The 25626-nt window shown below is 44.6% G+C and overlaps 4 protein-coding genes and 2 pseudogenes across 7 annotated transcripts in view; 3 read left to right on the top strand and 3 right to left on the bottom strand.

Annotated features, from left to right (window-relative positions):
* Positions 1–25626, top strand: part of LOC144697263 (uncharacterized) — a 330696-nt gene that overhangs the window by 186035 nt on the left and 119035 nt on the right. The window lies entirely within an intron of this gene.
* Positions 1–25626, top strand: part of LOC144697287 (uncharacterized) — a 685032-nt gene that overhangs the window by 588333 nt on the left and 71073 nt on the right. The window contains exon 1 of one of the 2 annotated variants that reach the window (XM_078569241.1): positions 24860–24972. The exons of the other annotated variant lie outside the window; for it this stretch is intronic. The gene's annotated coding sequence lies outside the window, so the exon portion shown is untranslated. Of the gene's footprint in view, positions 1–24859; positions 24973–25626 lie in introns of those variants that run through there. 2 annotated transcript variants of the gene reach the window in all.
* LOC144697957 (uncharacterized) overlaps positions 1–25626 on the bottom strand; it is a 375283-nt pseudogene that overhangs the window by 281652 nt on the left and 68005 nt on the right. The gene's annotated exons all lie outside the window — the stretch shown is intronic.
* The window catches only part of LOC144697393 (uncharacterized), a 131522-nt gene that overhangs the window by 64869 nt on the left and 41027 nt on the right, over positions 1–25626 (top strand). The window lies entirely within an intron of this gene.
* On the bottom strand, positions 1734–10812 carry LOC144698462 (uncharacterized). The gene is made up of 3 exons (XM_078570404.1): positions 10676–10812; positions 8413–9159; positions 1734–1791 (listed from the first exon to the last, which is right to left on the bottom strand). The coding sequence occupies exons 1-3, from the start codon at positions 10810–10812 to the stop codon at positions 1734–1736; spliced, it is 942 nt and encodes a 313-aa protein (XP_078426530.1).
* The window catches only part of LOC144696921 (uncharacterized), a 36207-nt pseudogene continuing 22899 nt past the window's right edge, over positions 12319–25626 (bottom strand). The window contains exon 3 of the transcript XR_013580281.1: positions 12319–14842. The product of XR_013580281.1 is annotated as an uncharacterized LOC144696921 (transcript). The remainder of the gene's footprint in view (positions 14843–25626) is intronic.

The raw sequence follows: 25626 nt of genomic DNA, 5'->3' as shown, positions 1-25626 counted from the left end.
GTTCATGCCAGCTCTCTGTAGAACAAACCAGTCCGTCCCACAGCTCCCTTCTATCCCCATAGCCCTGCAAGTCTATTTCCCTCAATTGCCCAACCAATTCTATTTTGAAATCATTCATTGTCTCTACATCCACCACCCTCATAGGCAGTGAGTTCCAGGTCATCACCGTTCGCTGTGTAAAAATATTCTTACTCACATGCCCCTGCATCTCCTGCCCAAAACCTTAAATTTATGTTCCCCCTCATCCTTGTACCATCAGCTGATGGGAACAGCTTTTCTTTGTCCACCTTATCTAAACCTGTCATAATCTTGTACACCTCTATCAAATCTCCCCTCAACTTCCTTTGCTCCAAGGAGAACAACCCCAGTTTCTCCAACCTAACCTTGTCACTAAAGAGCAGAAAAGTATATATCTATAAATAAATATATATAAAGAGTGATGTGACTGCTGACGAGAGTGTTTGTTTGAACTGCAGGCACGAGTGTGACATTTGGAATTTGAATCTTTCCTGAACGTTCTGGAACATTTCTTTGGAACCTGGACTTTTCTGGAATCATCCGAGACTGCTGTTCGTCATCAGCCAGTCTGTAAGAACTTGAATCTTTTACCGTTAGATGAAAAGAAACAAAAACACATCTTTCCACATTGAGACTTTTAATCACTGAAGTGTTTTTTTTGCTCATTGCGATTGAGAATTGGAATTTTGTGGACAACTTTTTCCCTGACGAAGCAATAGAAATTGACAGAGAAATAGAAATTGTGAAATGTGTTAGGAATATAACCAAGTAATTTCTCAACCGTCATATCATCAGCATTGTTTTCAGTTATTTTGTAACATTACACAAACACCCTCAGGAAAGGAGCAGTTTTTGAAACACAGAAGGTCACCCTCAGCAAAGGAGACCAAAAAGACGATTGCTACTTTATCTGATTCTATAACAAAGACAACAGATCCTCAAAAAGGGGAAGAACTGTTGATCTGGCAAGATCATCCTGACTGGAAAAAGCATCCTCGGAAAAGGAGCAAATTCTGAAACACAAGGACCATCCTCAACAGAAGAAACCGACAGCCTCAAATAACACCCTGAACCATATTGGGGCAGCTCAGTCCCATCGGAGAAAAGAATTTTATCACACAAAAAGCCGGCCTCAATGGAAAAGTCCAACAAACTCTAGCAGCAGGTTGGATCGATTTTAAGGGTGGGTCCCATTTTAATTGGTTTCTTAGTATACGAATATGTACAAAATATATTGGTTAAAAACTTGTCTCAATTTATCAAGATTATTTCCATTTTTGTCTCCTTTTGTTCTCTATCCTTTTTTGAAAAACATAATTAAAACCAGATTAACACACGTCCTGAATTCCCTACTGTAACCTCCTCATCAATTTCCTGGACAGGCCTCGAAGGCAAGGTGAACTCTACAATGGGGATGAATTCCATCTCCACTCCCACTGACTCCCACTAACCCAAAAGAGAATTTTGCAACGTCAGTAAGACTAATACATAAAATGATTCAAACGATCCACCATTTAATGTGATTGGAAGAAGAAGGTTAATTAAGAGATGAGCAGAACAATTAACACGATCAATAAAACCTGCGAACCTCACAGAGGAAACCACAAAAAACTGGCAACAAATTGAGAAAGTTGGGCCAGCGAAACTAGACGAATCCTCATTGAACATTCCACAACAAATCGAAAGGAACGAGATAATAAACGGAAGGAAACCATTCAAACTAATAGATTGGAGGAGGCTGTTTCAAAGGCATCGAACTGGAATAAAAAGAACCTGAAAGAAAAATTTAGGTTTAGAACAATTAATGAAAGTAAAAAAAAACATATCTTGCGCCTGCTTTGGGAAAGTGAGGTGTCCTGTTGTGATGGGTCAGGGTGGGGCGCTGTCCCAGAGCGCGAATGGCCGAAGCACACTTCCAACCACACCACCAGTGAACAGCTGGAAGATGGGCTAGGAACACCAGAGCCTGAGTTGCCAAGGTCTCAGCACTCAATAGGTAAGGCTTCATCAAAAAGGATTCAAAATAATCCAACAAATCCACCTCAGACAATGATTCTCCAGAGCAGTCCTCGTGACACCGAGACTTTCTCTGTTCCAAGAAAGGAAGATATGTCTGGACTCAGAAAACAAATCAGAGCCAGAATTGACATCACAAACAGTCCTTACACAATTGCCTCCGTCAATCTAATGAATGGTTCTGTGAGAAAAATGTATTCTGGCGACTTAATTACAAAACAACTTCCATTACAAGAACAGGAATTCGATACAATTAAACATCAAACCACAAAACACATAATGGAAGCATCCAAACCCGAAAATATTAAACCTCCAACAAAATCTTCTCATACCAAAGCCACAAAAAGGCCAACCAATCCATTTCATATCAAATTTCCAAGGGAACCACCAACCTACCATGAAATAATGGGAAACCATTCGAGACCATCAACCCAACTGAGACAAAGTAAAATCCAATTCCCATCGGCCCGAGGTCAATTACAGACCCCAACATGTACCCTAAGGAAGGGAGTGCAGCCCAAAACACCAATCAGAGCAGTAACCAATAAAAATGAACCCGATACACCGGCCTCTGGGGGTGGAGACTGGAGTCAGCCACATTTACAGAAAATAGCAGACAATAGCAAACCATCGGTGACTCCGATGCAACCTTTTCTGGAGCTGGGTCCACTCCAGCCACAGGGAGGGGTTCCCAGTGATATTGAAATGAGCATCTTGACAGCGCCGATGGGACCGGCGAACATAACATGTCGAACAATACTTGCTGATCCTGAGCCGAGCACCTGAACAGACCCCACAGAACTTACAGAGATTCCCCCACCCACACTCCCCACACATTTTCAACACCTGAACAGACCCCACAGAACTTAGAGATTCCCCCACCCACACCCCCCACACATTTTCAACACCTGAACAGACCCCACAGAACTTACAGAGATTCCCCCTGCACCCCCCACACATTTTCAACATCTGAACAGACAAGTTGGAATCGAGGGAAACCATTAAAGACCCCAATCCAGGCAACAGGTTGGTCCAATATGGCTTAAGTCTCTGAAGGTAGTGAGATCGATGAAATACAAATACCTTCCCAGAAATATGAATCATCTAACTCACTGACCACAACATCGAAATGGAGACCTAGCCAACAAAGTAAAACAATAAACACAGTTACAAAACACCCCAATATAAATCAAAAAAATAGAATCTGGACAATAACCCCAGGTAAACTGATACTAATAATAGGTGATTCCAACCTCTCCAGGATTCACAATTGCCCCAGTACAATAACTCAAACTGATTGCTTCCCAGCAGCCAAATGTATACATGTGACGGCTATCTTAGATAAACTACACTGCTGCCCAAACATAAAACAAGTAATAATTTCAGTTGGAATAAATAACCAAACTCAAACACCTCTCACCGCAATTAAACTACTGCAAATACTATTAAAGAGGGTGAAAAATAAATTTCCAAATGCCCAGACCGGGATCCCTGAACTAAACTATAGTAAAAATCTCCCACAATCGCCAAAGGGCATATCATGGAATTAAACCAATATATTAAAGAACAAACATATATCCCAGTAAAACCAAATATATCCTTTGGAGTAGAATCTGACAACATCCATTAGACTCAAAACACAACTAATTCTATTATCAACAGCTGGATGAAGTGTTTAACCTAAAAGGGAATCAAATGCTAGAAAATGAGCCTCTAAATCTAAAGGAAACAATGATGAACATTTCTAAAACATTTAAACCCACATTAATACAGGAAAAAGTCCGAAACACAGGCTTAACTTTAGTTCCGGTAGCAAAACAGCATCATATACAAATTCAAACAGACTTAGACACATTTTACAGATAAATTAAACTTCGAGACTTTTTCGGTGTCTCAATCTCAGATAGGCAACCATTTACACCCAAATCAGACTGGATTCCACTGAAAAGTAAAATAAACCCAAAAATATTTCATTTCATCAAAACAACCCAATCAGAAACCAAGACGATTCCCCATTGAAAGGATAACCAAAGCCTCACGAGAAGAGAAAAACAAGCACTTGGGTAATTAACATCCCACACAGATATTGTTCTAAAACCAGCGGATAAAGGCAGCAATATTGTTATCGTGGATCGACAACAATACCTTTTTGAAGCTTATAGACAATTGAACAGTACAAATTACTATACCAAATAGACTAAACCCACATATCAAGAAACACAAAAACAGGTTACAGATGTACTAATAAGACTTAAAAATTCCAAATACATGAATCAGAAACAAATGGAGTATCTAAGGGGACAGCACCCACACATGTGAAAAAGTTACAGACTTCCCAAAATACATCAACATCCAGTTACATGGACAATAGCAGGACACATACCTCCAGGTAGACCAATTATTTTGGATTGTGATTGTGAATCACACAAAATAGCAAAATACATCGACTCATATTTAAACTCCTTAGTCCACAAACGTCCAAGATACATGTCATTTTGTAGAAATAGTGAATTCAGTTACCATAACCCCAGATAGCATACTATTCACAATGGATATAGATAGTTTATACACAAATATAGAAACAGATAGAGGAATTCTGGCTGTTCAAAATGCCTTCGAGAAATATCCGCAACTGGATAGACCAGACAAAATTATAATCTCATTATTACACCTAGGACTAACCAAGAGTGATTCTGAATTTAACAAAGAATATTATCTTCAAGTTAAGGGGATGGTGATGGGTAAAAAATATTTGCACCATCGTACGCTAATATATATATGGTGGAATGGGAGGAAACTGTTTCTGAAAAAAAGGTCCCAGGAAACCATTACACTATCATCGGTCTTTAGATGATATAAGGAGAGTTTGGTACTATAGCCAGTCAGAGTTTGAGGATTTTGTCCACATTCTTAATAATCATCATCCATCTTTAAAGATCCAAGTCACAACCAATAAAGAAAAGATCAATTTCCTCGACACAACAGTATTCAAATAATAGCAGGACCCCGAGATAGGCAGACAACAGCACCTTTGCAAAGAAGGTCTGGAGAGAGATGCAATGGTTTTTGTCGAGGTTCATCCCGAGCAGTGCAGTGACACAGGACTCTGTGCTCTACGGGCTGTTCCCAGGGACACACACCGAGACAAACATCAACTGCAGCTGGAGGATCATCAACTTGGTGAAAGGTACTCTTTGGTCTGCCCAAAACTTGTTGGTCTTCCCGTGCAAAGAGTTGTCCCTGACCGAGTGTTGCAGATTGGCACATTCCAAGGTCCAGGACTACGTGCTGAGGGACGCACTAAAGCTTGGGGCAGCAGCTGCAAAGGCACAATGGGGAAAGGTCACAGTCGAAGATCTTTCAGCCATAGTGCACCAAAGGGCTGGGAATTATATAGACCCCTCAGGCTGTATGACTCACATTGAATGTATGCAGTGAATACTACATGTATCACAATTGTACTTAAGCACCTCAGAATGCAACATGATCTATGTCGATAACGTGAATCCCATTGCACTGTCGGACTGTCTGTAATGACCATGTTGAAATGTCCAGAATATTCATTGATTGTATTGAAGCACCTCATGATCTATGTGGAAAACCGGAGGTTGCACTTTTTGTGATGGCAATTTTGAAATCTTTTGTAATGTTCTTTCAGATATTTTATGAATAAAGTATGTTTTTCCAAAAAATAGTCAGCAGCACTGAGAGGAGAGTGCAAGAGGAGGGCCCTGGGACAGGCAGACAGCAGCAACTAGAGGAGAGTATGAGAAGAGGACCCTGGGGCAGGCAGTCAGCAGAACCTAGAAGAGAGTGTGAGAGGAGGACCCTGGGACAGGCAGTCAGCAGCACCTAGAGGAGAGTGAGAGAGGAGGACCCTGGGACAGGCATTCAACAGCACCTAGAGGTGAGTACGAGAGGGGGATATGTTTCTACCTGTCTGAGCTGAAGTGTAACATCAAAAGGAAAGCAGGTAGGTGATTGATCGGTATCTCTTTTGTGTCTCTTTTGATTGGCCAAGTGGTTTAAATCAGAAGTCATTCTTACAGCTGAAGAGTACAGTTAAGAAATTCACTTTTAAAATTTAACATCCAAATTAATTAATTAAATAGAATAGAGATGGCTGGGCAGGCGATGTGTTGGAGCTGTACTATGTGGGTGCTGGTGGACACCGGTGCGATCTGCGGTGACCACATCTGCAGCAAGTGTTGGCTGCTCTAGGAACTTCGGCTCAGAGTTGATGAGCTGGGGTCCGAGCTGCAGACACTGTGACACATCAGGGAGGGGGAGAGTTACCTGGACACTGTGTTCCAGAGACAGTTACGTCCCTTAGATTAATTACATCACATTTGGACCCTGGTCAGGGACAGGAGGGTGTGACTGTGAGTGAGGCAGGTGTGGGGATCCAAAATTTAGCTTTGGAGGAGCCTCAGCCAGTGCCCTTGTCCAATAGGTATGGGGTTCCTACTCCCGGTGGTCTGGATGAGGGCACAGACTGCAGGAAGGATGGGCGAACTGACCACAGCACCGTGGTACAGAGCGCCATTCAAGTGGGGGGAGAAAAGAGAAATGTAATAGGGGATAGTATAGTGAGGGGAATAGATACTGTTCTCTGCAGCAAAGACAGAGAATCCCAAAGGCTGTGTTGCCTACCTGGTGCCAAGGTTAAGGACATCTCTTCTGGGCTGGAGCGAAACTTGGAGTGAGAGGGGAAGGATCCAGTTGTCGTAGTCCACATAGGTACCAATGACATAGGTAGGACCAGGAAAGAGGTTCTGCTGAGTGACTACGAACAGCTCGGGGCTAAAGCTTGGCAGATGGAGTTTCATGTAGGAAAGTGTGAGGTCCTGCACTTTGGTAGGAAGAATCAAAAGGCAGACTATTATTTAAATGGAGAGAGACTCCAAAAAAAGTGCAGCAGAGAGGGATCTGGGCATTCTTGTGCATGAAACTCAAAAAGTTAGCATGCAAACGCAGCAGGTAATTAAGGAGGCAAACGGAATTTTGGCCTGTATTGCTGGGGGTTGGAGCTTAAAAATAGGGAAGTCTTGTTACAACTGTACAGGGTGTAGGTGAGGCCGCATCTGGAGTACTGTGTACAGTTTTGGTCCCCATATTTAAGAAAGGATATACTGGGATTGGAGGCAGTTCAAAAGAGATTCACTAGGCTGATTCCTGGGATGAATGGGTTGACTTATCAAGAACAGCTAAACAGGTTAGACCTTTATTTGTTAGAGTTTAGAAAAAAGAGGGGTGAAACATACAAGATTCTGAGGGGATTTGACAGGATAGATGTTGAGAAGATGTTTCCACTAGTGGGGGAATCTCGAACTAAGGGACGTAGTTACAGAATAAGGGGACAATCACTTAAAACTGAGATGCGAAGGAATTTCTTTTCTCCAAGGATAGTGAATGTCTGGAATTTTCTACCCCAGAGAGTTGTGGAGGCTAGATCACTGAAAGTATTGAAAGAGGAGGCAGATAGACTTTTGAAATATCGGGGAACTGAGGGCTATGAGGAGCTGGCACGAAAGAGGAGTTGAGGCCTGGGGCAGATCAGCCATGATCTTATCAAATGGTGGGGCAGGCGTGAGGGGGTGAATGACCTACTCCTGCTCCTATATCTTATGTTCTTAAACCTAACGCCTTTATCATTTTATGTTTTAAACCCTCCAGAGAACCTGTCTTCGATTAACATTTGTCCAGCTGAATTAAATCATCGACACAGACACACAGTCTTCTTCACAAAATAACACAATATTCCCCAAGAATATTTTTTTTTAAAAAAACCTCATTCCTCACACCATGGGGACAACTGGGAATTTCTTCCGCTCGCTTAAAGCTGGGCAAATTGTCCAACTTCTTTTCTCCTCACACGAACTGAAGTGAGCAGTGGCATACGGAAGATTAAATCTGTAACTGTCTTCTGTGAGAAACAACCAGATAAATTCACAAAAAAACCTTCTAACCTGTACAGCCCGTCTCCATGGCAAAGTGGCACGCTTTTGGGAAGTTCCAAACAGAAATGCAAACAAAATACCTTTTGCCTTTAAAACATCTTTTGATATTATGATCCATGTGAAATATGAACCAATATATTTGCAATAAGGTTCAAAGAGCATCAGCTCCTGGAAGCAAAGTCGTGAGACCAGCCAGTCCAGCAGAAAGAAACCCTCTGACCCTCCCACTTCACCAACTGTCAGAATGAACATGGTTCAGTCCTGGACCTGATGAACAGCAGCAATAACGGCAGAATCCAACCACTATAATCACCTGTGTCCTCAATGGTGTCTCAGCAAGTGGGGTGAATGAGTGAATACCTCCCCACACTCAGAGCAGGTGAATGGTCTCTCCCCATTCTGATCTCGCTGGTCTTGCAGAAGATTCGATGAGTGTTTGAACAGCTTTCCAAATCTGGAGCAGGCGAATGGCCTCTCTCCAGTGTGAACTCGCTGGTGTATCTTCTGGTGGGATAACTGACAGAATTCTTTCGCACACTCAGAGCAGGTGAACGGCCTCTCCCCAGTGTGAAGTCGCTGGTGTGTCCGCAGGTTGGATAAACAAGAGAATCCCTTCCCGCAGTCAGAGCAGGTGAACGGCCTCTCCCCGGTGTGAATCCGCTGGTGTGTCTTCAGGTTGGATAAATCACTGAATCCCTTCCCACAGACGGAGCAGGTGAATGGTCTCTCCTCGGTGTGAACTCGCTGGTGTGTCTTCAGGTTGGACGACCAAGTGAATCTCTTCCCACACTCAGAGCAGGTGAAGGGCCTCTCCTCAGTGTGAACACGTTGGTGTATCTGCAGGTTTGATAAGCAAGTGAATCCCTTCCCACACTCAGGGCAGGTGAATGGCCTCTCCCCGGTGTGAACTCGTTGATGTGTCTGCAGATTGGATGCATCACTGAATCCCTTCCCACACACAGAGCAGGTGAATGGCCTCTCCCCAGTGTGAACTCGCTGGTGTGTCTGCAGGCTGGATAACTGAGTAAATCCCTTCCCACACTTAAAACAGACGAACGGCCTCTCCCCAGTGTGAATGCATCGATGAATCTCCAGCGCAGATGGAGATTTGAATCCCTTCCCACAGTCCCCACAGTTTCTCCATGGTGCGGATGACCTTGTGTCTCTCCAGGTTTGATGATCAGTTGAAGCCTCATCCAAACACTGAACGCATGTACAGCCTCTCCCCGCAGTGAATGGTGTGATGTTTTTTCAGGCTGTGTAACTAATGAAAGCTCTTTCCACAGTCAGCGCACTGGATACACTCTCACTCGGGGGGGTGTGTCTCGGTGCCTTTCCAATCACACTGATGTTTAAAATCGATGAAATTCAGTTCCCAGGAATCAACTGACTTTGTCAGATCTTAACATGATGGTTGGCTTGGGATTTTTGTCTGCACATCCTCCCTTTCTAATGTCCTGTAAAAGGAGTTTACAAGGGTCATCACTGTCAGCACAGGATAGAAATTCAGAACAGACAATTCTAGTCTCTATGGAACATTCTTTCCTCTCTCATTCCCCAAAAGCTGTAAATCTCCATCCCACGCACTCTCCCTCCATTCTCATTCTGCTGATCAAGAGACACATGTTCACTGCTTATACAGATACATTTAGTGGACTCAAGATGTGTGTAGTATACCGGTCTGTATAACTTGATGAGAGGTACCTCGGGGATTTGAGGGTGAACTTTATTTGGACAGTGATTCTTCATGATCTGGAACTCGCTGCCTATTATGGTGCTGGAAATGGAGACAATCAACGATTCAAAATGAACTTGAAAGAAATAAACTTACAGGCGAACAGCAGGGCGGGGGAGAGAGGGAATGGGACGGACTGGATTGCTCTCCACAGCATGGACTCAAGTTGTCGAATGGACTCCTTCTGTGCTCTAATGACGCTCTGACTGGGAATATATAAGGTAGCTACAGTAATATATTACAGGACTAGAAATAAGAATACATGAAGTTTAAATGGTCATAAATAACATATCTTATATCGATACCATATAACAACAGTAGACATATAACTGTCCTATGTTAATTTACTGTCCCCTTAAACGTCAGCCATATCCTGGGGAAAACACCCCTTTCATTGTCAACATTAGGAAAGAGACCATCCTTTTAGCCAGACAAATAAATGTGTCAAGCTGAGGGAGCAAAGGATGCCAATGTCTTTAAGAGAGAGGGAGAGAGACCTGGGCCAACCTTTCCAGAGTCTGCACCTTCCCTGGATTCACTTCCTTTGTCTTCGGTTCCTGCACGTCAACAATTTGCCCCCAGAATGAGAAAAGAAATGGAAAGCGGGAGAAAAGAAAGTGTTTTACTCACAGATGTTGGACACAGGAGGAAGTTTTAGTCTGTGTAAAGCTCAATCCTCATTCGCACAAAACCCGCGCTCTGATTGGCTGGAGGACCAGAGTCCTTCCGGTGCTGCAGACTTCCCATTGGTCAATTCCCTACCCGAAAACGATGAGAGGCGGAATCCCACGTGGGAGAGACTTTGCCCGCCAGCCGCGCTGAGCTGTTGTCCAATGGGAAAGGCTGGAAGACGGAACAGACAATGGTCAATCAGAGCGCGGGCTTTGGGCCGGTCACCGCCACACTCCCGCACATGCGCATTCATGCCAAAAACACGCAGGCTCACATGCGCAGTCCATCGTCTCCCAAGCACATGCGCAGCTTCCCCACTCCCTGAGACATGCGCAGTTCCGGGCCGTCCGCCCGCGGGGCGGATAGAGCGGTTTCCCCAGCGCGGGGGATTGTGGGAGCTGCCGCCGCCATTGCTCATCCGGAGCCCAGTCTCCAAACTCCTGGGACTGGGATGGAAAGTGGGGGTTGGGGGGGGGCGCAGTGACCCCACCCTGACACAAAGTACATGTGGGTAGTCACTGGATTTAATTGTGACGTCCCCTTAGCAAAACAGTTTGTTAACTTCAGGTGTAAAGATTCAGACACCTGGGTGACATATTGGGGAGGGCAATAGGTGAGTGTGAAACTGAACCAGAGAGTCAGCACCTTCAGGGGAGGAGAAATGGGGATAAAGCAGGAGGATAGTAGGATGAATTTTGGTTACAATCAATAGGGAGGAGGGAGTGTGTGAGGGGCAGAGGTTTATAGTTTGAGATGGAATGTGAGTTTCTATCACGTAATCATGATCTTATACAACTTCATCAAACGTTTGTCAAATTTTGTTTCAGCATGATCCTGTGAAACACCACGTGACATTATATTATGTTAAAGGAGCGGCATAAGTACACATGGTTGTTTTATTCGGCTGCCACTTGAACTCCCCCACTGCCCCCAACTCCAAGACCCCTATCATGAACAATCTGATCAACTGACTCATTCTCACAGCATAGCCCAGCACAGTGCACCAATTCAAAGTGAATCTCCTGTTGGACAGTTTGTTAATTTCAGGTGTAAAGATTCAGAAACCTGGGTGAAATATTGGGGAGGGCAAGAGGTGAGTGTGAAACTGAGCCCGAGATTCAGCAGCTTCAGGGGAGGAGAATTGGGGAAAAAGCAGGAGGAGGATAGTCGAATGAATTAGGGTTACAATCAATAGAGAGGAGTAAGTGTGTGGGTGACAGAGATTTATAGTTTGAGAGGGAGAAATATGTTTCATGAGAACTAGAATTCTCAGTTCCAAATTTCTATCATGTACTGACAGCGATGACTTGATGACATCAACCCTATTGCCCCCTGTCATAATCTTAAAGTCCTCTATCAGGTCAGCCCTCAGCCTCTCTTTTCTAGAGAAAATATTCCCAGCTTGTTCAATCTATCCTGTAACTTAAAAACTCTCAGTTCTGGTATCATCCCTGTGAATCTTTCTTGCACCTTCTCGAGGCTCTCTCTCAGTGTTAAAGGGGTATGTACATAAAATTCGTTGCAGGTGCCTAATCGCTGAGTTCCAAATTGAACACCTAAATTTCAAATTGACCCTCTCAAATGCATTAATTTGAAAGAGACTTAACCATCAGGCAAGACAGGACTCTGAAAAAACAAATAATATCAATGATCATTTAAAGAAAAAGGCATACTTCTGAAATATATGAATGACTTTCTCCCCCTCAATTGGGCGACCACCCCAGGTATGAGTGTGAATCTTTCTCAGGTTCCTGAACCAACAGAGATTTCCCACAATCCTGCCCCAGGGGTCACTCAGTACCTCCACCGCTGGAGTCCAACTCACAAACCCAAGATGGTTCTCAAAACCCACTTTTCATCCTTAAATTAGCATTACCACATCTCGAATAAGGCTTGTTGTCATTAGACCATTGATCATTGTTGTTACTGGGTTAATTTTATTGGATTTAATCATTTTCGTACATTGTTCCATGGAGCAGAACAATGGGACCATTGCTGCATCCAGAGAGAACAACAGGAAGGCTGTTGACTATAATCGGCCATGCAAGGCTTTGTTGAATGTTTAAATATTCAGAGGAGTGGAGACATTGTTATATCGGTCACACAGAGCTGAACAGAAACCCGTCTCTTTAAATACAGATACAGGGAAGAGGCTGAAATGAAATCTGTCCCTTTTAACCTGCACAAAAGCAGGAGGCTCAGATTCACAGGCTGCAGGAGTCCATTCGCCCATCGTGCCCCTGCCATCTCTTTGAAAGGACTCTCTAATTCACCCAACTGCTCTGCTCTTTCCCCACAGCCCTGCAAATTTGTCCTCTTCAAGTATCTATTCTTTTGAAAGATACTATTGACTCACTTTCTGTTGAAGAGCCTGCCAACCCCTCTCACCCACTTTCCCTAAAGTGCAGAAATCTAATCATGAAAACTCCAGAAAACTCAAAATATTTTAACAGATAAAAGTTTATTAATGAAACTGAACATGGTTAAAAGAAAATAGAAAATTACTTGAAGATCAAAGACAACCAGAGTGAAAGGATGTGCACAATGCTCTGAACCCAAATGGTTTCTCTTTAATTCATCTGTCCCCTGCCCTCTTTGTGGAACACCTCCGCTCAGTCCACAAGCATGACCCTGATCTTCCAGTTGCTGCCATTATAATTCACCACCTTGCTCTCATGTTCACATTTCTGTCCTCGGCCTGCTGCAATGTTCCCGAGAAGCCCAACACAAGCTGGACGGACAGCACCTCATCCTCTGATGAGGCACTTTACAGCCTTCTGGACTCAACATTGAGTTCAACAACTTCAGACCGTCAACTCTGTCCTCTGTTTTGATTTTTTTTGCCAAGTGCCAGTCTACATCTTGTTTTCATGTTTTTGCTTTCAGACAGAGCTGTCCTTTATTCTGCCATTAACACTTACTCTGGACCAATGCTTTGTTTCTTTACTACAACCATTACCTCTCCCTTTGTCTTTTGTTCCATGACATTTTGGTTATTTAATCTCACTCGCCCTCTAACCAATCCCTGACTTTCCCTTTTGTTCTGTCGGACCCTCCCCCTTTCTCAACAGCATCAAACCCATCACATTTCACCATCTCTGAAATTCTGAGGAAGAGTCACACTGAGCTCGAAACGTTAACTCTGTTTCTCTCTCCAAAGATGCTGCCAGACCTGCTGACTTTTTCCAACACTTCCTGTATTTATTTTAGATTTACCTGTAGTGGTAGGAAAAACACTATTTACTATCCAGGATAAAATAATTGTCTTTCATCAGCTTTTGTGGATCATTTCAGTGGAATTGTGCACTCCCAGGCTCAAAGAGCATCAGCCCACTGGAAGCAAAGTCCTGAGACCGGCCTGTCCAGCAGAAAGAAACCCTCCGACCCTCCCACTTCACCAACTGTCAGAATGAACATGGTTCAGTCCTGGATGTGATTAACAGCAGCAATAACAGAAAAATCCAACCCCTGGAATCACTTGTGAACTCGTTGGTGCCTCGACAGGTGGGATGACTGAGTGAATCCCTTCCCACACTCAGAGCAGGTGAACGGTCTCTCCCCGGTGTGAACTCGCTGGTGTCTCAGCAGGGTGGATGAATTACTGAATCCCTCCTCACATTGAGAGCAGGTGAACGGCCTCTCCCCAGTGTGAACTCGCTGGTGTTTATGCAGACCAGATGAATTACTGAATCCTTTTCCAGATTCAGAATAGGCAAATGGCCTCTCCCCAGTGTGAACTCACTGGTGTATCTGCAGGTTGGATGAATGACTGAATCTCGTCCCACACTCGGAGCAGGTGAATGGCCTCTCCCCAGTGTGAACTCGCTTGTTTTTCTGCAGGTTAGATGAATGACTGAATCTCTTCCCACACTCGGAGCAGGTGAACGGTCTCTCCCTGGTGTGAACTCGCTTGTGTTTATGCAGGTTGGATGAATGACTGAATGCCTTCCCACACTCAGAACAGGAGAATCGTGTGTCTCCAGTGTGAACTCTCTGGTGTCGCAGCAGGTTGGATGAATCAATAAATGCCTTCCCACACCCAGAGCAGGTGAACGGTCTCTCCCAGGTGTGAACTCGCTGGTGTGTCAGCAGGTGGGATGAATGAATAAATCCCTTCCCACATTCAGAGCAGGTGAACGGCCTCTCCCCAGTGTGAACGCGCATGTGTTTATGCAGTTCGGATGAATTACTGAATTCCTTCCCACATTCAGAACAGATAAATGGCCTCTTCCCAGTGTGAATTCGCTGGTGTGACTGCAAGCTGGATAACTGACTGAACCCATTCACACACACACAGCAGGTGAATGGCCTCTCCCCAGTGTGAACTCGCTGGTGAGTCAGCAGGTTGGATGAATGAGCGAATCCCTTCCCACACACAGAGCAGACGAATGGCCTCTCCCCAGTATGACTGCGTTGATGAGCTACCAGTACAGAGGGGGATCTGAATCCTTTCTCACAGTCCCCGGTTTCTCCATGATGCGCGTGCCCTTGTGTCTCTCCAGATCCGATGATCAGTTGAAGCCTCATCCCCACACATGACATGTACAGTGATTCTCCTCACTGTGAATGGTGTGATGTTATTTCAGGCTGTGGAACTGGTCAAAGCTCTTTCCACAGTCAGTGCACTGAAACACTCTCACTCGGGCGTCTATGTCTCGGTGCTTTTCCAGTCACACTGATGTTTAAAATCTTTTGAAGCAGACAGAACAGACAAAGGTTTCTCCTTCTAGATTCAAAGGCCGATAATATTCAGGTCCCGATGATTTGAGTGACTCTGTCAGATCTTGACGTTTGGTTTGAGATTTCTGACTGGAAATCCTCCTCTTCTAATATCCTGTAAAAGGAGTTCACAAGAGTCATCATTCTGCCTCCATCTCACTCTGCTGTAATACACACCCAACATTACTGCACTAAAAATGTGTGTAATACACAGAACTCTATCACATGATTAGAGATACGTGGGGCTGTGGAGAGGAACTTTATTTCAGGAGCAAGTGGTGATGATCTGGAACCCACTGCCTACGGGAATGGTGGATGCAGAGATGGTCAATAATTTAAAAATGAAACAAAAACAAAAATAGCTGGAAAAGCTCAGCAGGTCTGACAGCATCTGCGGAGAGGAATACAGTTAATGTTGCGAGTCAGTATGAGTCTTCATCAGAATGAAATTGGATGGACACTTGAAGGAAATAAACTTGCAGAAGAATGGGGAGATAGAGGGGGAATGGGAGTGACTGGATTGCTCTACAGAGAATTGCATGGACTCGAGTTGTCAAACGGGCTCCTTCTGTGCCGTACTGACTCTATGATTGCAAATACATAACGCAGCTACAGTCTTATATTGCAAGACTGGAAAGGATAAGAAACGAACATAATTACAGAACTATAAATAATATATCTAAAGAGTCCCCAATCACAACATTAGATATATCCATGTCTTCCATTATTATATTGTCCAGAGGGGCAAAATACTTACAAAATAAAATATGGGACACTTCAGCCGTTGGGCTGGAAGCATGGGTGGTGGGGCCGGGGGGATGGTGGGAAGCTGGTGACCAAGAAAGTGTGGATTAGGGGGTTTTGGTTTCAAGAAGGTGGGTGGGGAGACGGGGTCTTGAGACAATAATAGTGGGAGGGGTGGTGGGTTTTAAAATCAACTAAAACTTACAACTCATCTTATTCAGTCACATCATCTCTCTGCTGGCCAACTCACTGACTTGCAGTACAACTTGAATCACTCAAACTCACCCTGGAGACTCCAGCGATCAGTTTCCCACCGGCTGTCCTAGAAATACGGGACAAAAGGTAAAATAAGGAGCAATCCCTTAAAATACAGGACAGTTAATTACCCTGAAATTGTCCCCTTAAATATCAGCCATCGCCTGGGGAAACCACCCCTTTAATTGCGAACATTAGGAAAGAGACCATCCTTTTAGCCAGACAAATAAATGTGTCAAGTTGAGGGAGCAAAGGAGAGAGACCTGGGCCAACCTTTCCAGAGTCTGCACCCTCTCTAGATTCACTTCTTTTCCCTTCAGTTCCTGCAAATCAACAATTTCCCCCCAGAATGAGAAAAGAAATGGAAAGGGGCAAACATTGATTTCCTCACAGATGTTGCCCACAGGAGGAAGTTTCAGTCTGAAGCTCACTGTCCAACTTCCGCATTGTGACGTCCACAATGGGAACCTGCCTGAATCAGCCAATAGGAATCACTCTGCTCCGCGGTGACGTCCTCGAATTCCAGTCTGCAGGGCAGGCGCGTGGACACGGGAGTCCCGCCCCCACCCATTGTTCCCCCTCCCCCTCCACCTCCTCGCACCATGAAGAAACCATGGAAATGTGGGGACTGTGAGAAAGGATTCCAGTTCCCATCTGAGCTGGAAACTCATCAACATGTTCACACCGGGGAGAGGCTGTTCACTTGCCCTGTGTGTGAGAAGGCATTCAGTGGTTCATCCCTTCTACAGGCACATCAGCGAGTTCATGCTGTGGAGAGGCCATTCACCAGCTCTGAGTTTGGGAAGGGATTCAGTGACTTAGCCACCCAGCAGAATCACCAAAGAATTCACACTGGTGAAAGACCATTCACCTGCTTTAAATCTGGGAAGGGATTCACTCAGTTAACCACCCTGCAGAGACACCAGCGAGTTCACACCAGAGAGTGGCCGTTCACCTGCTCTGTGTGTGGGAAGGGATTCGCTCAGATATCCAACCTACTGAGACACCAGCGAGTTCACACCAGAGAGAGGCCGTTCACCTGCTCTCAGTGTGGAAAGGGATTCACTCAGATATCCAATCTGCTGAGACACCAGCGAGTTCCCAAGTGATTCCAGGGGTTCGATTCTGTTGTTATTGCTGCTGTTAATCACATCCAGGACAGGACTGAAGCATGTTGACTCTTATAGTTGGCAAGGAGGGAAGGGCAGAAATAGTGGCTGTGTCACTTTTTATATCCCCCCGAGAGGGCAGATGGGCCCTTTGTTTAACAACTCATCCATAAGACATCACCTCCAACAGTGCAGAGCTCCCTCGGTGCTGGCTTTGATTTTTGTACTTGGGTTCCTTGAACTGGGATTTGAACCCACAACCTTCTGATCCAGAGGTGAGAGTGCCACCCACTGAGCCACGGCTGACACTATAGACAATACAAAGTTAGGAAGGGAAAGTTATCCTTGAAAAGCCCCCACCCTTTGCCTCCAACTACTAAATCTAATCATAAAAACTCCAGTATAAATAACATAAATTTATTGACAAATGTTGAAGTGTTCTGTTACAAACATGAGGTTCTATATGATTGTTCTGTTTTGACACTGTGTTTTCACTTTAGGGTAAAATGGAGGAATGAAGGGGGGTGATGTGAGCTGTTCTGAACTCCGCTGATATCAATCCCGGTGTCTTGACTGTTAAAGATTAAAGGGAGCCCCGGGTTATTTTACTGGAAAGAAGGTGCAGGGTGGTCACACCTGTAGAAAATGGCAAAACTATCTCTGCTGACAGTGGATGGACTGTGAGTCTCCAAAATCCCAGGAAGATGTTGAAAATTTCAGATTTTGTAAACGGTCATGCTTTAATTGTCTATTTCGTTTCAAGATAGAATGAAGTTGGGAGACTAAAGTATAGCCAATTGACATGTCTACTTGGATACAAGGCCTATGTGATTCCTGTTGCCATGGAAATTGGCTTTGAGAGGGGAAGGGTGCATAGGAAGCCATTGTATGATTGGATTGGAAGGTTTTCAAAGATATCCCTGAATTTCACAGACAGATCAGTCTGCCAGGATGGAGAGAGGGAGGGAACAAATAGAGGTGACAAGTCTGCATGGTTCACCATGCAGCAATGTGGGTGGGACTTCACACTCAGGTTGAAAAGACCAAATTTGTGAGGATTGAAAACAAGGCTGGAAGATTCACCTTGCATGAGTTAGAGGGAGAACCTTCACGGTGAAAGTCAGTTCTGGCATTAATAATTGCCAGACTGGCAAAAAAAAGAATGGAAGTAAACCCTCGGGAACGAAGAATCACTTTCGACTGGTTCTGGGAGTATTGAGTGTCTACTTCAGGAACAGAGTAAAATATAACTGTGGAGTAGGATTTTTAATTGTGTCACAAGTTAAAGAGCAGAATTCAGTTTATAGTTTAAGGTATACTTTGTCTACAAACATAGTGTTTAGTCAATGTTGCTTCTAGTTTGTTTGCTGCAGTAAAAGTCATAAAACTTGAAGTCTTGTCATGTGATCCTTTAATTTGCTCACTGGGAATTTTCATATCTTTTTAGAAGTTACCAGTCTTTACAGATTTCCTAACATTTGGTTTAGAGCCACAAGTTTCCACTTCCCATTTGAGCCTCCAGCACCTTTCTGTCTCTCTATTGCTCAAGTCAATGACAGCCAGGTGACGGAGCTGAGGGCTGAATTTAGCTGAGAATAACGGGGCCTGCGCCCCAGTTGGGAAACTGCCATGGGTGTCGCACTGATAGAGAGACAGGAAGGTGCTGGAGGACTGACTGGGAAATGGGCCTCCAACCAATCGGGGCGCGAGAGGGGGTGACCGGGGCTGATGGTGACCCGACCCCCGGGGTTCAGTGCCCCTGTGTCCAAAGTGGGGAGTCACAGGAACAGGGTACAGAGGAGCCGAAGAGAAACCATTTGGGTCCAGAACATTGTGCACATCCTTTTACTCTAGTTGCCTTTTATCCTCAAGTAATTTTCTGTTTGTTTTGTTCACCATGTTCTGTTTCCTTAATAAACTTTTATCAGTAAAAATATTTGATTTTTCTGGACTTTTCTTGATTAAATTTATTCACTTTAGGGAAGGAGGGTGAGAGTGGTTGGCAGGCTCTTTAACAAAAAGTGAGTCCCTCTAAGGTAGTTGACAAAGGAGCCAGAGGGGGAGATGAGATTGTATTTCTCTTTTTACACACAATGTTAGAAAATGGGGTTCAGGGAATCAATCGTGATTTACTAATTTGTCAAAGTTCTTTGAGGAAGTAACAAGAAATGTGGATAAAGGGGAACCTGTAGATGTGGTTTACTTAGATTTCCAGAAGGCATTTCACAAGATGCCACATGAAATGTTACTGCATGAAATAAGAGCTCATGGTGGAGTGTTAACATGGGTAGAAGATTGGTTAGCTAACAGGAAACAGAGAGTAGGGGCATAAATGGGCCATTTTGGTTTGGTAAGATGTGACAAGTGGACGCCACAGGAGATCAATGCTGGGCCCTCAACCATTTACAATCTATATCAATGACTTGGATGACGGGATCAAATGTATGTGTATAAAGTTGCTGATGACACACGGATATTTAGGGGAATAATTTGTGTAGAGGACTTAAGGAGTCTGCAAAGGGATATAGATCGGTAAAAGAGAGTGGACAAAAATTTGGCAGATGGAGTATAATGTGGGGAAATGTGAACTTGTCCACATTGGCAAGAATAATAAAAAACAGCATATTATTAAAATGGAGAGAGATTGCAGAACTCTGAGGTACAGAGGGATCTGGGTGTCCTGGTACATGAATCACAAAAAGTTAGTCTGCAGGTACAGCAAGTGATTAGGAAGGCAAATGGCATGTTGCTGTTTATTGCAAAAGGAATGGAATATAAAAGTAGGGATGTTTTACTGCAGCTTACTGAGGCCACATTTCGAGTACTGTGTACAGTTTTGGCCTCCTTATTTAAGGAATGACATAATAGTATTCAAAGCAGTTCAGAGAAGGTTCACTCGCCTGATTCCTGGAATGAGGGGGTTATTCTCTGAGGAAAGGTTGGACAGGTTAGGCCTGTAGCCGTTGGAGTTCAGAAGAATGAGAGGTGACCTTATTGCAACTTATTGGATCCTGAGGGGACTTGACAGGGTGGATGTTGAAAGGATGTTTCCCCTTGTGAGAGAGAATAGTCATAGGGGACACAGTTTAAAAATAAGGGGGTCTCCCATTTAGGACAGAGATGAGGAGAATATTTTCCCAGAAGCTTGTGTGTCTGTGGAACTCCCTTTCCCAGACAGCGGTGGAGGCCGGGTCACTGAATATTTTTAAGGCTGAGTTTGATAGATTCTTGATTGACAAGGGAGTGAAAGGGTGTAGGGTGTTGGAAGGAAAGTGGATTGAGACCGCAATCAGATCAGCCATGATCTTATTAAATAGTGGAGCAGGCTCGAGAGGCTGAATGGACTACTGCTCGTAATTTGTATGTATTAACCATTTATCCCCCTTTCCCAAACTCTGAAATGATTCACAGTGATAACCCTTATTGGTGACAGTGGTTAGATTTTATTCAGTATAAATAAGACCTGACACATGCTCATATCTGAGCAGTAGTATCAAAGTGCAGCAGCATTACCATTACACTCTTGGGTAGAAACACCATCTCCACATAAATGCTCCCTGGTCTGCCCCAGATGCCATGGCACCAGTCAATGCAATATGTAAAACCTCTACAAATCTCTGTGCTCGGGGAATCCCTTCTGATACTTTTTTACATCACAAAGTCTATGGAGACTGATTTAACCCAATCACTGCCGAGCTAACATTTGAACGGACCAATTACAAAACCTGTCATTGAACCATCTGTACCTGCTCAAGCCACGTCAAACTCTCAAACAATTGGCTTCCCATGCTCCGTCCCCGGTACAGGGAGTCAGCATTCCCATACCAAGCAGTGAAAACATGGTGGCCTTGACACCCAGGTGTCGTCTAGGATTCAAGGCACTCTTGTTTTCTCTGTCCTCTGGGAGCTGTTCATCTCCCTGTTCCCACATAGCAAGTCGTCTGTTCTCAGCTCTGCCAGATTTCTGCTGAAGTTTGGCCCCTTTTATACCTTTCGGATCAATAAAACAATCAGAGAATGAAAACCCGAGTGTGGTTTTCTTTAAAAGTCCACGGGCAAAGGATACAAATTTCGCCAAGATACAGCGATCAACTTATTCATTTCATCTCCACTTTCTTGCCTTTCACTAGAATGTAGGTGGAACCCAGATTGTTACATTCCACTGAACTACACCCACGGTGAGTTATTCCAATTTCTTTACTGTCCAGTACAATATTTTCCTCATATCTTCAAAACAGAAATCAAACATTCCCATTTGATTTCAAGCATTAACACCTTTTGTTTGCTCTTTATTGTAGATGTCAGGCTGGGCTCGGTTTCCTTCGAGCACAGGAGGTTGAGGGGAGATTTGATAGAGGTGTACAAGATTATGACAGGTTTAGATAAGGTGAACAAAGAAAAGCTGTTCCCATTCGCTGATGGTACAAGGACGAGGGGGGACACAGATTTAAGATTTTGTGTAAGAGATGCAGAGGGAATGTGGAAGAACTGTTTTATGCAGCAAGTGGTAATGAGCTGGAACTCGTCGCCTGTGTAGGTGGTGCAAGTGGAGACGATGAACGATTTCAAAAGGAAATTGGGTGGAGAATTGAGGGAAATAAACTTTCAGGGATACGGGGATAGCACGGGACAGTGGGACTGGTTTGCTCCACAGAGAGCTGGCATGAACTCAATGGGTTGAATGGCCTCCTTCTCTGTCCCAATGATTCTCTGATCTAAAAAGAACAATTTCAGCTGCTCGAGTCTCTCCAACTAACTGAAATCCCTCATCCCTGGGGCCATTCTCGTCAATCTCCTCTGCTCCCTCTCTAAGAACTTCACATCTTTCCTAAAGTGTGGGGCCCAGATATAGGGTTCCATTCTCGAGGGATAGAATTGAAAAGCAGGGAGGTTATGTTCAACTTGTTTCGAACCATGGTTAGACTACCCTGGGAGCACTGTCAACATTTGTCATCTCCATTTAGAAAAAGGAAATAGAGGCACTGGAGAAGGGGCAACAAAGATTCACAAGAATAATACCAGAACTGAGAGCATTAAATCTTCAGGAAAGGCTGGGCTGCTTGAATATTTAAGGGGAAGCTAGATACATACATGAGGGAGCAAGGAATAGAAGGATATGCTGATGGGGGAGATGAAAGAGGGGTGGGTGGAGGCTCATGTGGAGCATAAATACTGACAGAGACCAATTGAGCCGACTGGCCTGGCCCTGTGCTGTAGACTCAATGGAACAGAGACAAATATGTTTATTTTCGATATACCTGAAGTGGTAGGAACTCGCTGGTGTCTCAGGCAGGTGGATGAATGGTTGAATCCCTTCCCATGCACAGAGCAGGTGAACAGTCTTTCCTCAGTGTAAATTCGTTGGTGGACCATGAGGCCCATTTTTGAAATATCGGGGAGTTGAGGGCTATGAGGAGCTGGCACGAAAGAGGAGTTGAGGCCTGGGGCAGATCAGCCATCATCATATTGAATGGCGGGTCAGGCTTGAGGGGCCGAATGGCCTACTCCTGCTCCTTTTTCTCATGTTCTCATTTAGTTTTTAAAGCTGCCCCACCATCAGAGCATTTAAAATGTCTCATTAGTGACACTGTCCTGGTGTCCCAGCAAACTGGACAAGTGAATCTCTTCCACATACAGAGCAGGTGAACGGTCTCTCCCCGGTGTGAATGCATTGATGAGTTTCCAGGAATGGAATCCCTTCTCTGAGTCCCCACATTTCCACAGTTTCTCCCTGGTACACGTGTCCTTGAGCCTCTCCAGGTTCAACGCTCAGTTGAAGCCTCATCCAAGGTAATCCGACCCTGACAATTTCCATTTGATTTTAGCCATTTCTCACAAAAGCTACTCGGGTTGTCAGCCTCTGTCTGAAATTTTATTTTCCTTTAGTTTCCAATCTTCACCATCAGACAAGGATTCTCTGTTATCATGTTATAATCCTAACAGCCTGAGGATGGAGTCAATCTTTACCTTGACATAGATTTATTCAGAGTGAAACATTACAGGTATAGACCTCCTGACTCCACACTATGTCACTAAGTGTGTATTTATATGTGCTCAAGTAAATATCCAATCAATATATACTTAACCTCAATTGATACAATTGACACCCACAGTCTGAAAGGGCTCTATTTGGTGTGACTGCCATGGTGTCTCAGCATCTCCGATGAACAAGTGAATCCCTTCCCACACACAGAGCAGGTGAACGGCTTCTTCCCGATGTGAACTCGCTGGTGTGTCTGCAAGTGTACTGACTGACTAAATCCCTTCCCACACTCAGAGCACGTGAATGGCTTCTTCCCGGTGTGAACTCGCTGGTGTCGCTGCAGCAGGGATATAACATTATTACAGTGCTATATCACAAGACTGGGAAAGTTAATGAACTTAATTACAGAACTATAAATTATATATCTAAAGTGTCCCCTTTCACAACATTAGACATATATATATCCTATATTATATTGTCCAGGGTGCAGAACTCATAAAATTAAATAAGGGACACGTCAGCAGTGGGGCTGGAGGAATTGGTGGGGGGTGCAGTTAGGTGGGATGCTGGTAACTCTGAGAACAGATTGGGACTGTGCGGGTATCAATATGAGAGGGAGGGTAGGGGTGGGGAGGAGGGGTCTTGAGACAATATTAGTGTGAGGGGTGGGATTTAAAATCAACTAAAACTTACAACTTATCCTGTTCAGTGACATCATAATCTCTTCGCTGGCCGACTCAGTCACTTGCCATTCCATTTGAATCACTCAAACCCTGGAGACTCCTGGGATCAGTTTCCCACAGGCTGACCTAAAATTACAGCAAAAAGGCAAAATAAGGAGCAATTCCTGAAAATACAGGACAGTTAATCACCCTGAAATTGTTCCCTTAAATATCAGCCATCTCCTGGGGAAAACACCCCTTTAATTGTGAACATTAGGAAAGAGACCATCCTTTTAGCCAGACAAATAAATGTGTCAAGCTGAGGGAGCAAAGGATGTCAATGTCTTTAAGAAAGAGAGAGAGAGAGAGACCTGGGCCAACCTTTCCAGAGTCTGCAACCTCCCTGGATTCACTTCCTTTCCCTTCAGTTCCTGCAAGTCAACAATTTCCCCCCAGAATGAGAAAAGAAATGAAAAGGGGGAGAAAAGAAAGTGTTTTACTCACAGATGTTGGACACAGGGAGAAGTTTTAGTCTGTGTGAAGCTCAATCTTCATTCACACAATGCCCGCGCTCTGATTGGCTGGAGGACCTGGGTCCTTCCGGGCCTCCAAATCTTCCACAACAAAACAAAAACAGAAATACCTGGAAAAACTCAACAGGTCTGGCAGCATAGGCGGAGAAGAACAAAGTTGACGTTTCGAGTCCTCCTGACCCTTCAACAGAACTGACTCCAAATCTTCAAACCTCCAAATCTTCCCATTGGTCAACCCCTCAGTATGAGGGGAAGGGGCGGGCTCTCCCCCGCACATGCGCAGCTTCCCCTCTCCCGAGTTCTCCGAGCGGCTTCTCGCGCTGGCCGGAGCCGTCAGCCGGTTGCGTGGAAACTTTGGCTCGAGGAGGAGGAGGGGTAGGGGGAACAATGGGTGGGGGAGGGGCTCCCGTGTCCGCGCGCCTGGCCTGCAGACTGGGACCCGAGGACGTCACGCGGAGCAGAGTGATTCCTATTGGCTAATTCAGGCAGGGTCCCATTGTGGACGTCACAATGCAGAAGTTGGACAATGAGCTTCAGACTAAAACTTCCTCCTCTGGGCAACATCTGTGAGGAAATCAATGTTTCCCCCTTTCCATTTCTTTTCTCATTCTGGGGGCAAATTGTTGACTTGCAGGAACTGAAGGGAAAGGAAGTGAATCCAGGGAGGGTGCAGACTCAGGAAAGGTTGGCCCAGGTCTCTCTCTCTCTCTCTCTCTTAAAGACATTGACATCCTTTGCTCCCTCAGCTTGACACATTTATTTGTCTGGCTAAAAGGATGGTCTCTTTCCTAATGTTCACAATTAAAGGGGTGGTTTCCCCCAGAGATGGCTGACATTTAAGGGGACAATTTCAGGGTGTTTAGCTATCCTCTATTTTAAGGGGTTCCTCCTTATTTTACCTTTTGTCCTGTATTTCTAGGACAGCCTGTGGGAAACTGATCCTGGGAGTCTCCAGGGTGAGTTTGAGTGATTCAAGTGGAATGGCAAGTGAGTGATCGGCCAGTAGAGGGATGATGATGCTATGACTTAACAAGATATGTTGGAAGTTTTGGTTGATTTTCAACCCCACCCCTCCCACTATTATTGTATCAGGACCCCTCCTACCCACCCCCATCTTACATTGAAACCCAGTCCCCCCCACCCCCAACCTGCTCTCACGGTCACAAGCATCCCACCCACACGCATGCCTCCTGCCCCACGTCTGAAGGGTCCCTTATTTT

This window comes from Cetorhinus maximus, chromosome 23 (assembly GCF_964194155.1).
Source record: "Cetorhinus maximus chromosome 23, sCetMax3.hap1.1, whole genome shotgun sequence".
In the NCBI taxonomy this organism is placed as follows: Eukaryota; Metazoa; Chordata; class Chondrichthyes; order Lamniformes; family Cetorhinidae; genus Cetorhinus; species Cetorhinus maximus.
The sequence above is the reverse complement of the archived record's forward strand: the minus strand, read 5'-3'. Positions and strand labels throughout refer to the sequence as shown.